The sequence below is a fragment of the Alosa sapidissima genome, chromosome 8 (genome assembly GCF_018492685.1).
Source record: "Alosa sapidissima isolate fAloSap1 chromosome 8, fAloSap1.pri, whole genome shotgun sequence".
In the NCBI taxonomy this organism is placed as follows: Eukaryota; Metazoa; Chordata; class Actinopteri; order Clupeiformes; family Clupeidae; genus Alosa; species Alosa sapidissima.
In genome coordinates, this window is record NC_055964.1 from 33,038,198 (window position 1) to 33,050,697 (window position 12,500).

The window sequence follows — 12,500 nt, forward strand, 5'->3', positions numbered from 1 at the left end:
TTTGCCACATGAAAGCCAGACTCAGTTACATAATGTTGTCAGGCCATTGCTTCCATGGAATGGTTTGGTCTGGCTGTCTAATATGGGTCTACCAGTGTGTCTGCTTGTATACTGTATATGTGTGTGTGTGTGTGTGTGTGTGTGTGTGTGTGTGTGTGTGTGTGTGTCTGTCTGCCTTTTCCGAGACCTTAAAACACCTTTGTCCTGAATTTGTCCTATACCAAACCAGACAGAGAAGTGAGATGTGCGACTGCGCATGCGTGTTTGTGTGTGTCGTGTGTGTCGCGTGTGTGTGTGTGTGTGTGTGTGTATGTTTCCATGCATGCAAGTGTGTGTGTGTGTGTTTCCGTACATACAAGTGTGTGTGCGTGTGTGCCGTCTGGTCATGAGTAGCACAAACCAGATCAGACAAAAAGGTGTGTGTGGATCGTCTGCGCCTGTGTCCAGACTACAGTTTCTTGTTTGACATCACCACAGGACTTTACACATCCTGCCAACTAAGGGCAGACACGGCAACACACACACACACACACACACACACACACACACACACACACACACACACACACAGACACATACTGTAGGGACTTTGTGCGGAGATGTTCTCCAGTAAATTGCATAACAGTCAGTGCAGACTGAACGACAGTGTGTGTGTGTGTAGGTGTGTGTGTGTGTGTGTGTGTGTGTGTGTGTGTGTGTGCCCTCATGCCAAAGCCAGACGTGCAGACAAACATAACCTTTAAGAGCTGTTAAGCAGAACTGCTCAGATGATTCCCCACAGGATCAGCGCACATTGGAGCGGAGACTCTTAGGGTGCCTGTAGGACAATCATGCAGTCATCTTCATCTCTTCTCTGTGTGCGTGTGTGCATGTGTGTGTGTGTGTGTGTGTGTGTGTGTGTGTGTGTATGTATGTGTGTGTGTGCCTGCATGTGTGAGCATGTCCATGTGTGACACTGCCATGGGAAAATGCCTAGTTCATTGAGCCATGACCTACAGCTAGTCTCAGATTGAGTGGTACAGCCTTACACACACACACACACACACACACACACAATCCTGATGTGAGATGTGAGATATCACAGGTGTCCCTGGGGCTTGGAAACTCCTGGTGGAAAAGCCATCTCTGAGTGTGTGTGTGTGTGTGTGTGTGTGTGTGTGTGTTTGTATGATGTAGCGCTGCACTCCCCTCGGCTCCAGTGGTGGGGTGAGATCACAGCTCTGGAATGTTCTCTTGCCTTCACTAACAGGACTAGCCCAGAGTTAGCCCCACAGATGTGTGTGTGTGTGTGTGTGTGTGTGTGTGTGTGTGTGTGTGTGTGTGTGTGTGTGTAGCCGGGACTTCAGACGAGTGTGTTTTGGAGCCCAGCATCAGTCAAGTTTGTGTATGTGCGTGTGTGTGTGGATCCCTATGTGTGTGTGTGTGTGTGTGTGTGTGTGTGTTTGTTTATGGAGCCCACCACTTGAGTGTAATATGATGAGTGAGTGTGTATGTATGTATGTATGTGTTGAGTTCTTTAGATGAGTGAGTGTGTGTGTGTCCGTGTGTAATCCAGCATTTCATCTGAATGTGTTGAGCACAATGTTAGTCTCAGTGTTCCTATTAAATGCTCTCATGTAGATTCACAGGCCACAGCCCACCCACGTGTTCAAGAGCACAAACACACACACACACACACACACACACACCAACATGCACAGTTATCCACATGCACACATACCCATCTTTTGACAACCACTGTACAAACTACAAACACATGCTTGCACACACTCACACACACACACACACACACACACACACACACACACACACACACACACACACATACACACACACACACACATACTTTGAGATCCCACGCCAACGAGCGAGACATTAATGTCTCTAAATGGTAAGTGTAATAAAGCAGCCTGGAATAAATGTTCCTAGATCAGGTCTGGGACAGCGGGCACCCAAGCGGGCACCCAAGTTTCCATCGTCCAGTCCAGCTGCAGCTGCGCCCTCTGGATTTATGACGCTGCTTTGAAATATTAACCGAACCGGCAGCATGAGTATGCGGAGCAGTAGAAAGTAGAACGAGTCCACTCGGAGCGTTTGGGCCAGTCTGGTGCTGAGATTCTAGAGTCCAGAGAGGGAGCCATGTTGCAGCACTAGTAGAGTGGTTTTGTAGTCTCAGAGACGCACGCCTGGTCATGTTGCAGCACTAGTAGAGTGGTTTTGTAGTCTCAGAGACGCACGCCTGGTCATGTTGCAGCACTAGTAGAGTGGTTTTGTAGTCTCAGAGACGCACGCCTGGTCATGTTGCAGCACTAGTAGAGTGGTTTTGTAGTCTCAGAGACGCACGCCTGGTCATTGCCCAGAGACTAAGGAGCGAGGTCATTTACCGAAACCTCTTGCCATCTCTCTCCTGCTCACTTCCTGTCATCTCTCTCCTGCTCACTTCCTGTCATCTCTCTCCTCACAGAAACCTTTTTGCAAACGTTTGTCTATGTATGCGAATTTGAACACACCTTTGGTCAGAGCTGTTTCTGTGTTTCTCAGAGACGCATGGCAGGTCAGAGTGTTTTGTGTTCTCAGAGACACAAGGCTGGTCAGAGTGTTTTGTGTTCTCAGAGACGCACGGCTGGTCAGAGTGTTTTGTGTTCTCAGAGACGCACGGCTGGTCAGGGTGTTTGGTGTTCTCAGAGACGCTCGGCTGGTCATTCTCAGAGACGCACGCCAGGTCAGAGTGTTTTGTGTTCTCAGACACACGGCTGGTCAGAGTGTTTTTTTTCTTCTCAGAGATGCACGGCTGGTCAGAGTGTGTTGTGTCCTCAGAGATGCACGGCTGGTCAGGGTGTTTGGTGTTCTCAGAGACGCTCGGCTGGTCAGAGTGTGTTGTGTCCTCAGAGATGCACGGCTGGTCAGGGTGTTTGGTGTTCTCAGAGACGCTCGGCTGGTCATTCTCAGAGATGCACGGCTGGTCAGAGTGTGTTGTGTCCTCAGAGATGCACGGCTGGTCAGGGTGTTTGGTGTTCTCAGAGACGCTCGGCTGGTCAGAGTGTGTTGTGTCCTCAGAGATGCACGGCTGGTCAGGGTGTTTGGTGTTCTCAGAGACGCTCGGCTGGTCATTCTCAGAGATGCACGGCTGGTCAGAGTGTGTTGTGTCCTCAGAGATGCACGGCTGGTCAGAGTGTGTTGTGTTCTCAGATGCACGGCTGGTCAGAGTGTGTTGTGTTCTCAGACACACGGCTGGTCAGAGTGTGTTGTGTCCTCAGAGACACACGGCTGGTCAGAGCTGTCTGGCGATAGCCGCTCATTACCAGCTGAGTCCAGGTGCAGTGTCAGAGCTCCTGCCTGCTCTGGTGATTGACACCTCTCCCAGCCCCACGTCCCAGCGGCACGTCACTCCCCCACTACAGGCCAATGAGGTGCCGTTGGAGGCGCTGACTGGCTCGGCCAGAGAGCTCACGTCACAGGACCGGTCCGAGCTGACGCACAGTCACTCAGTGGCAGCCTCTAGGCGCGGCATGGTCAGGGCTTATTCAGAAGTGTTAATGAGAGCTCGGGGTCTGGCCAAACGTTAACGTGTTCGGTATGTCAGGGGTATTGTGCAATTTTGCCGGTAGCCTTTCGCCACAGACGTTGAAGTGTTCAGCGCTTTCAGCTCTCCACACACAGACAGGACTGTGTCCGGCCGTTGGACTGGAAACATGTCAAGTGGCCAACGTAAATGTGCGACCATCAAATGATACATCCGTTACTGGACGTTGCCCTGTGGTGCATTTAAATTGGCCCCATTCCTGGCAGTGCCTTGCTGGACCGTTGGAGTCACAGGCTTTGCTCTCAGTTCAGCGCTCTTAAAAGTCACAATGTTTTAACGCTCTCTGGAAGAATTCTGAGTGGACTCGTTTTAGGCTCACGAACGACAAACGCACATACAGAAATAACATCCTGTGTCATCATCCTCCACAAATCTACTGACCTTACCAGAGAGTGGACAGCGACTGCCGTCCCTCCCAGTCCAGGCATTCAGAGTCTATTTCGAGGTTCGGCCCTGGCACCCCTTTGCCACCACTCCCTGACCTCTGAAGGACGATCGTCTCGCATCTCTGCAGCGGTCAGCGATTAGGTTTCCCTGCATGCCTCAGATTTCCCACATGCACACTCCCGCAGGAGACTCGTGGGGCACGCGGCTATGAGTGGTCCTCATAAGTGGGCTGTGATGGATGCCAGCCCTGGCCTGATATGGCCCTGATATGGCTCTGATGTGGCTCTGATCTGGCTCTAATCTGGCTCTGATCTGGCTCTAATCTGGCTCTAATCTGGCTTTTATCTGGCTCCGATCTGGATCTAATCTGGCTCTGATCTGGCTCTAATCTGGCTCTGATCTAGCTCAAATCTAGCTCTCATATGGCCCTGTTCTGGCCCTGATATGGCCCTGGTCTGGTGTGCCGTCAGAGGGTCTGTCTTGCTGTTGGAAATGACAAGCATTCGCTGGGGTTTCGATTTGCCAAGTGGGATGCGATTCCCAGCAAACAACTTTTGATTGCAGGTTCTGGTTTCACTGGAGGTTTGTAAATGTGTGTCATGCTCACGCTGGGCTATGAGCTCAGCGCTGTAAACGTGGTGGGCCAAGCCGCGGGCGTGACAGCGAGTGTGTCTTTAGCGTTACTGGGGAGGGATTCGTTCTACGGCCAGTCGCAGAGGCGCTCCTTTCAAGATCGATGTCCCCTCTTCAGAGAGGAGATGTGTTTGTGCATTAATGATCATTTCCACGTGCAGGTCAGTCGTCCCCAATGTTTGGACCGATACTCAACAACCTACTTGGCCCACACACAACGTCGTTTGAGTTTCCAGCACTGGTTCCAGGCAGCAGTGGGCCAAACTGCTGCCGCGCACATTTCACTTACGCATTTGGATCGAGCGCAGGAACGACAGCATTAAAATATTGCTCATCTCTCTCAGCGATGAAATGGAGATGTCAGGCATACAACACCTATGAATTTATTGGCCTGCCTTAGCTTAATATATACGGGGGTCACTGAATTAGCGTCCAATTTGGCCATGTAAGGCAGAAACCCTTGGAATCGTTAATGGGGCATGGCTACAGGTCGGGCTGCATGGCTATAAAAACCCAAATGGTGGCAGGCTAAATATACGAGCAGGATTTATTTCAAGGAGAAGGAGAAGGCCGCAAAAACCACAAAGTGTGTAAATGTCTTTTGGCCTGGATGGCCACTGGTTTTAGAGGACCAATAGCCAATGCCAAGAGTATCCTCTCTCTCTGCATCTGCCTCTCTCTCTCTCTCTCTCTCTCTCTCTCTCTCTCTCTCTCTCTCTCTCTGTCTGAAGGGCTACTTAGATAGCCTTACTAAAGGGATACTTGTGCTTTAGATAGCCTTACTCCGCCTGGGCCATCAACAGCATGCTTTCATAGAAAACTGTAACGTCTTGTTCTGTCTTAAGCTGGCGTGTGTGTCCCCATGACAGGAATTCAGCTCTTTTTTAAATGCAATAATCCCTAATAAAATAACAACGCCTGTTTTCTTTTCTTTTGACCACATGACGCATTTATCGGACAAACATGAACATGTGGGCCGGTTGCAGTGGTGTTATGGTTGTGTGTTAGTGGCGCGTTAGCGGCGTGTTAGCGGCGTGTTAGCGTCGTTGCGCTAGCCCCTACAGCAGCTGGTCTGGGAGCACTCTGCGTCTGGCCCGCGGCCCACGCCTTGCTCACTTCCAGGAAGCACCACTCTTATGCAGTGTATCCCAGAACATCGTAAACCCCCTGCCTCCTGAAATAGGCCTCGACTTTAGGCAAATATGTCATTATTTGTAATTATTTTTCGCTCGGTGCCAAGACTAGCTTTTCGGTTGTTTGTTCTGTTGGGTCTCTGTGGACTCCCTGTGCGTTTTAAGGGTTTTCCCTCACCAATCGCAACACAACCCCACCAACGACCAAAGCCCTCACAGTGTGTGCATTATGAATGGATTGGCCTCTGCTGTTATGTTCCATTGGGTTACACGTCGCACACAATGACTATCCAATCCGTGAGGAATGAATAGGGCCTGTTGTTAGTTTCTGTTATTGCACACCTGTCTCTGTGTCCCCAAAGCGCTCCGCAGACGTTGTCGGGGACTCAACAAGACCGCCGCTGATCCGTTCCCCTGTTCGCTCTGTGTTTGCATGTGCTTTGGCACTGATGAGCGCTGCCTCTAACATGGCATCTGTTCACAATCAGGTCTGTTTTAAGAGGCTTTTAACAGTTTCTAGGGGCATGGATTTGTTTTATATGAAAGGGATATTATCCTCATATGGATGGATTAATGTTTATGCAGCGTTTTGCTTAATACAATTCTGTTTAGAGTAGGCACATAACAAAAGCCTTCAGCAGAAAAGACCTCCGTTGTGCCTCACTAAAGAGTAGACGGATGTTAACCCTTCAGTGCCCATTGCTGTAATTTAACCCTGATCAAGGTCGCTGCAGGTCATTTAAGGTCAGTAGGGGCAGGCAATAACAAAGCCACCCTAGCCATGATCCAGGCAAGCAATCTGCAGGTTTGATCTCAGAGTAGAGTGACCTCTGGGCATCTGGGGCCAGTGTAGACTGTTTGTATCTGTCCATCAGCCACACACACACGGGACCTGTGAGGAGAGCAGTGTGGTCTTATCTCTGTCCATCAGCCACACACACACAGGACCTGTGAGGAGAGCAGTGTGGTCTTATCTCTGTCCATCAACCACACACAGGACCTGTGACTAGAGCAGTGTGGTCATATCTCTGACCCTGTGATAGGGGAAGACTGGTCATATCCCTGACCCTGAAGCTAAAACAAACCAGTCATATCTTTGTCCATCGGCCACACACAGGACCTGTGACTAGAGCAGTGTAGTCATATCTCTGACCCTGTGATAGGGGAAGACTGGTCATATCCCTGACCCTGAAGCTAAAACAAACCGGTCATATCTTTGTCCATCGGCCACACACAGGACCTGTGACTTGAGCAGTGTGGTCATATCTCTGACCCTGTGATAGGAGAAGACTGGTCATATCCCTGACCCTGAAGCTAAAACAAACCGGTCATATCTTTGTCCATCGGCCACACACAGGACCTGTGACTAGAGCAGTGTGGTCATATCTCTGACCCTGTGACAGGAGTAGACTGGTCATATCTCCCTCCTCTGTGACAGAAAATTCTGTCTTTGACCATCAGAATCTACATCAAGAACCTCTGTTGGCAGATGCCATCTCATCTTCTCCGTCATCCTGTCTCATCTTCTCCGTGATACCATCTTCACTTCTCTGCAATCCTGTCTCCTGGTTCCTCTGGCGTTAGTGCCAGTGAGTTTCCACCGGTGCTAGTAGCTGAGTCTGATATGTACAGTATCTATACGCTATAGGGTTGAAATGTACAGTACCTACAGGTATACACTATAGGGTTGAAATGTACAGCATACGCTATATTGTTGAAATGTACAGTATCTATACGCTACCTATACGCTATAGGGTTAAAATGAACAGTATCTATACGCTATAGGGTTGAAATGTACAGTATACGCTATAGTGTTGAAATGTACAGTATCTATACGCTATAGGGTTGAAATGTACAATATCTATACGCTACCTATACGCTATAGGGTTAAAATGAACAGTATCTATACGCTATAGTGTTGTTCTTTATGGCTGTATGGCTGCACTGCAGCATGCCTGGGTGGTTTTGTGTTGTGTCCAGCTCTTGGTGGCCATCAGCCTTAGCCAATAGCAGATAGTTTGTTGTTACGCCACATAGGGCGAAGTGGGATTTATGAGGTTGTAAATGGTGTGCATTTCATGTGGAGAGAGGTAACTGACGTTTGTGAGCAAGGTTTATAGGAGATTGTATACAAGGTAAGCATGGCGGGGGTTTTCATTTTCATACCGTTGTTTTTATGAAATGTAAACAGTAGAAAAACATGCAAACTCAACAGTTGAGGTCTCATGTTGCTTGTTTGCTTCAAGCTGCATTCCTCTGCCTTCATTTGTTTTCAGTCCTGAATGCTGAAGTCTGGTGAAATATATCCCTTGTTTACTTGCACTGATCGTCAGTTCAGAAAGGACACGGCTGAGATTTAGTGCTCCCAGTACAGCAGTCAGCGCAGCCTCTTTCCCCCTGTTCCTGAATCAGCTGCATACGGCCTTTACGGCTTAACAGAGAGCTTGTGCTTTAGACATGTGCTGTGTGTTTCTGTTTGGTGAAGGCACATAACAGAAGCATTCAGCAGAAAAGCCCTCAGCAGTGCCTTACACAGGCTGAGTGGCCAGTGCTCTATGGGTGCCTTACTGCACGGCAGACTCCTTAAGATCTGTCCCTGAAGACTCTAAAAGGACAAAAGTAACATAGCATGACACTATAGCTTTACTCTAAGACTGAAATAATAAACTAAGACTCTAAAGGACAAAAGTAACATAGCATGAAACTATAGCTTTACTCTAAGACTGTAATAATAAACTAAGACTAAAGGACAAAAGTAACATAGCATGAAACTATAGCTTTACTCTAAGACTGTTCCTGGATCACCCACCACATGCGGCTTTTATGGCTTTAGTGCCGGACCAGCAAGGTGCAAGTGACCGTTTAATTACAGAGTCTGTGTCGGGCAGCCACCTGACTCACGTCCCGACCCGCCAATCACGCCTCCACACCTCTAACTGTCCCCTAACGACCCGCCTTCACTACCGTGGGCTGAGACTGGAAACCAGCTGTGAAAAAACACTCACTATTCAGCACCAAGAGCGTTGGGCTGACCAGCCCGATTCTGTTAGCAGGACGCTGATTACAGACATCAACCAGGGACAGCATCTGGCTTTTGCAGAATGAAGTGGAGCAGAATGGCTGGCCAGTGATTTAGGCTCGCTGCTTTCAACTCTGCCTGGGCAGCCCATCTTTACTGGGGCTTTTCTCCTGGACCATGACTGGGCCCACATTGACCAAGAGAGGCTCTCAGGCAGCAAACAGCTTTCAGTACACAACAACTAGACCGCCACGTGTTCTGCTGAAGGCAGCAGTGAGCTGGATCTCGGCTTGGTCTCAGAATGGGTTTGTGTGTGTGTGTGTGTGTGTGTGTGTGTGTGTGTGTGTGTGTGTGTGTGTGTGCGTGTGCGTGTGTCAGTGTTTGGTCTCTGTGTGTGTGTGTGTGTGTCAGTGTTTGGTCTGTGTGTGTGTTGTGTGTGTGTACGTGCGTGTATGTGTGTCTGTGTGTGTGTGTTAGTGTTTGGTGTGTGTTTGTGTGTCGGTGTGTGTGCGCAATAGTTTGTGAAATAGAGAAAGAGGTAGAGATTGTAAATCTCTGGTCCCAGATTATTGGCCAAAGGAAACAGAGTGTATGTGGATCGTGTGAGAGGCCAGGTCTCCAGAGCCCTCAGGCAGTGAGTCCTGCCCCTGCCCCTGCCCCACTCCTGCCCCCACTCTTGATGGGGCCCCTGATACCTCTTACCCCGGCCTGTTACCCCAGCCTTTCAATTACCCACCACCAGGGTGGGAAACGGAGGAGGGACAGAGAGTGAGGGAGAGTGAGCGCTCCCACACCAATCCATTAAGCTCTGAGGTGCCGCAAAGCTATCTGCCCTGACCCCGTACACACACACACACACAGACACACAGACATACACACACACACACACACATACACCTCATACACTCATATACGCACACAACACACACATTCACTCACACACCACAGGGTGTGCATCCCGAGGGTCAGAGTGGACCGTGACTGGTGCTGTGTGTGTGTGTGTGTGTGTGTGTGTGTGTGTGCGCACTGTACGTATGTGAGTATGCGCTGTACGTATGTGAGTATGTGTGTGTGTGTCTGTGCGTGCGTGTGTGTGTGTGTGCTGCGCTGTGTGTATGTGAGTGTGTGTGTGTGTGCGTGTGTGTGTGCATGTAGGTAAACAGGCAGCTCATGTGCTAAAGCACTCATGAAGCACAGTTTCCCCAAGAGAGCCCTTTGAGCTCCTGACCTGTGTGTGTTTTTGAAGTGATGGGCTGTTTACCTTCATTGCAGCCTCATGCTTCACGGTCCAAGTTTCGTTTCAGCCCGGGGTTGGCAACCTGGGATTGTTTGTGTGTGTGTGTGTGTGTGTGTGTTCAGGCCTTGTTCCAGCCTGGGGTTGGTTGTGTGTGTGTGTGTGTTCAGGCCTTGTTCCAGCCTGGGGTTGGTTGTGTGTGTGTGTTCAGCCCTTGTTCCAGCCAGGGGATGGTTGTGTGTGTGTTCAGGCCTCGTTCCAGCCAGGGGGTGGTTGTGTGTGTGTTCAGGCCTTATTCCGGCCTGGGGTTGGTTGTGTGTGTTTGTGTGTTAAGGCCATGTTCCAGCCTGGGGTTGGTTGTGTGTGTGTTCAGGCCTTATTCCAGGGTTGGTTGTGTGTGTGTTCAGGCCTTGTTCCAACCTGGGGTTGGTTGTGTGTTCAGCCCTTGTTCCAGCCTGGGGTTGGTTGTGTGTGTGTTCATGGGGTGGGTTGTGTGTGTCTTCAGGCCTTGTTCCAGGCTTGGTTGTGTGTGTGTTCAGTGTGCTCAGTGTGATGGGAAGCATTTCACGGCCGTCTCCCATCAGGAGAAGCACTCTTATTTCTTCAGGTTTGAAGCCCTTGCTCAGCAGTACCAGAGAAGGGCCCCCCGCTGGCAGGCATCACAGTTTGACTTTAAACATTTCAGCCATTAAACGGCACCCATATGATCTGCGGAGATTTACTACGCTCACTGGAACACGTGGCCAGCAGCGGGCTGTGGACTGGACATGTACCATCATTTATAGACCCTTTCAACAAGAAAAACAAAAACAATGCTCGACCGTCCTATTTTGTTGCCAATCTACTTCCGCTTCATTAAGATAACATATGGAATGCTATGGAACTCTCTTGAAATGGTCCATACTGTAAACATGAGGGGTGCCCACGTGCTCTTGCTCCCCACTGCTGTGAAATGAACAGCCCCTGGAGTTCCCCTTTTTCCTGCCGTTCAAAGCCCCCTAATTACTCCACTTGGTGTCCGAAAACTGCGCCACGGTCACCCACATGTGGCCAATCTGCCGTCAGCCTGTTACGACTCGGCGGCATCAGATGAAATCATGTGAAGTTGTAAATATTGGAGGTTGTAAATATTGTTTTTCTTTATTTATGTACATAATAAAAGCGCACATGCCTGAGGCTAAACATACATTTTAGAACACGCCTGTCTTTGCTCCCTCCACCTCCTCTTTCACACACTCACAGCCAAAGGGACTCGACTCTTTATGGTGCGTTTCTGAGTCAGTGTTCCCCTTGATGTTTTGATGTGAGTTTTTTATAGTGAGTTGACTATACTATACTATACCAACTCTCTCTCTCTCTCTCTCTCTCTCTCTCTCTCTCTCTCTCTATGGGTCACATTGTTGTTCAAAATATGTGTATGTAGAGAAATGTTTCAGTCCACTCCATAACAGTGATCATGGTTGGCTCAGCGTTTACTGATTTCCCTCTCTGGCTGAATGTTGAAGTCCCCCCATTAGGTCTAAATAAGGTCTAAGCTCTGACTTGACTGACATCCGTCGATAAGTGATTGAGTTTGAGAGTGTAAGGGCTCAAAATGCTAATAACAGGACGTTGATAAGTGATTGAGTTTGAGAGTGTAAAGAGTGTGTTGAGAGTGTAAAGAGTGTGTTGAGGGTGTTGATAGTGTAAAGAGTGTGTTGAGGGTGTAAGGGCTCAAAATACTAATAACAGGAATGGGTCTGCACCTGTGACGTCGTTAAATTGACAACGGCAAAAATGTGTTGCAAACTTGTTTCCAGTTGTTTACTGATGGTTTTCCAGCCTCCCTTTTTGTAAGCCTGTGTTTCACAATGGTTTCACATCTCAGCGCTATGAATTGTTGGTAATTCCCTTGAGTAAAATCTGCATAAATGCCACCTTGGAAGGAAGGGTGCAAGTGAGCCCTCATACACTTCACTTCACAGTTTCATAGTGGGACCACCCTAAGCCCTCATGATGTTAGCAGGAACATACATCAGAGTCTGTGAGTCCATGCGGGAGGATATTGAGATTCACCCCCTTTATCTCTCTCTCTCTCTCTCTTTCTTTCTCTCTCTCTCTCTCTTTCTCTCTCTCTCTCTCTCTCTCTCTCTCTCTCTCTCTCTCTCTCTCTCTCTCTCTCTCTCTCTCTCTCTCTCTCTCTCTCCTGATGTTTGCAGGGATCTACCTGTTTGATATGACCTACATCGACTCGGCCTATCCAGCGTCCGATAGCATCATGGAGACCGAGCAGAGGTCCAATCAGATGAACAACCTGCTGCGGGTCATCTCCGACCTACAGGTGTCCTGTAACTACGGTACGCATCGCCTGGACTAATACCACCAGGGAAAATAACTCACCTGTTCAACTCCCCAAGGAGATCAGGACCCCTCTCCACTAGAGGGAGCTAGTAAACAGCAATATCAGTTGTCAATCACTGAAATACCTAGACTTGCACAGGGTTGTATTGATGTGTCTCATATATGAAAGTA

At 49.1% G+C, this 12,500-nt stretch overlaps 1 protein-coding gene across 3 annotated transcripts in view; it reads left to right on the forward strand.

Annotated features, from left to right (window-relative positions):
* ralgps1 (Ral GEF with PH domain and SH3 binding motif 1) overlaps positions 1-12,500 on the forward strand; it is a 171,186-nt gene that overhangs the window by 128,772 nt on the left and 29,914 nt on the right. For all 3 annotated transcript variants that reach the window (XM_042102328.1, XM_042102326.1, XM_042102327.1), the window contains one exon: positions 12,188-12,325. In XM_042102328.1, coding sequence (XP_041958262.1) covers positions 12,188-12,325 — 138 coding nt within the window. The remainder of the gene's footprint in view (positions 1-12,187; positions 12,326-12,500) is intronic.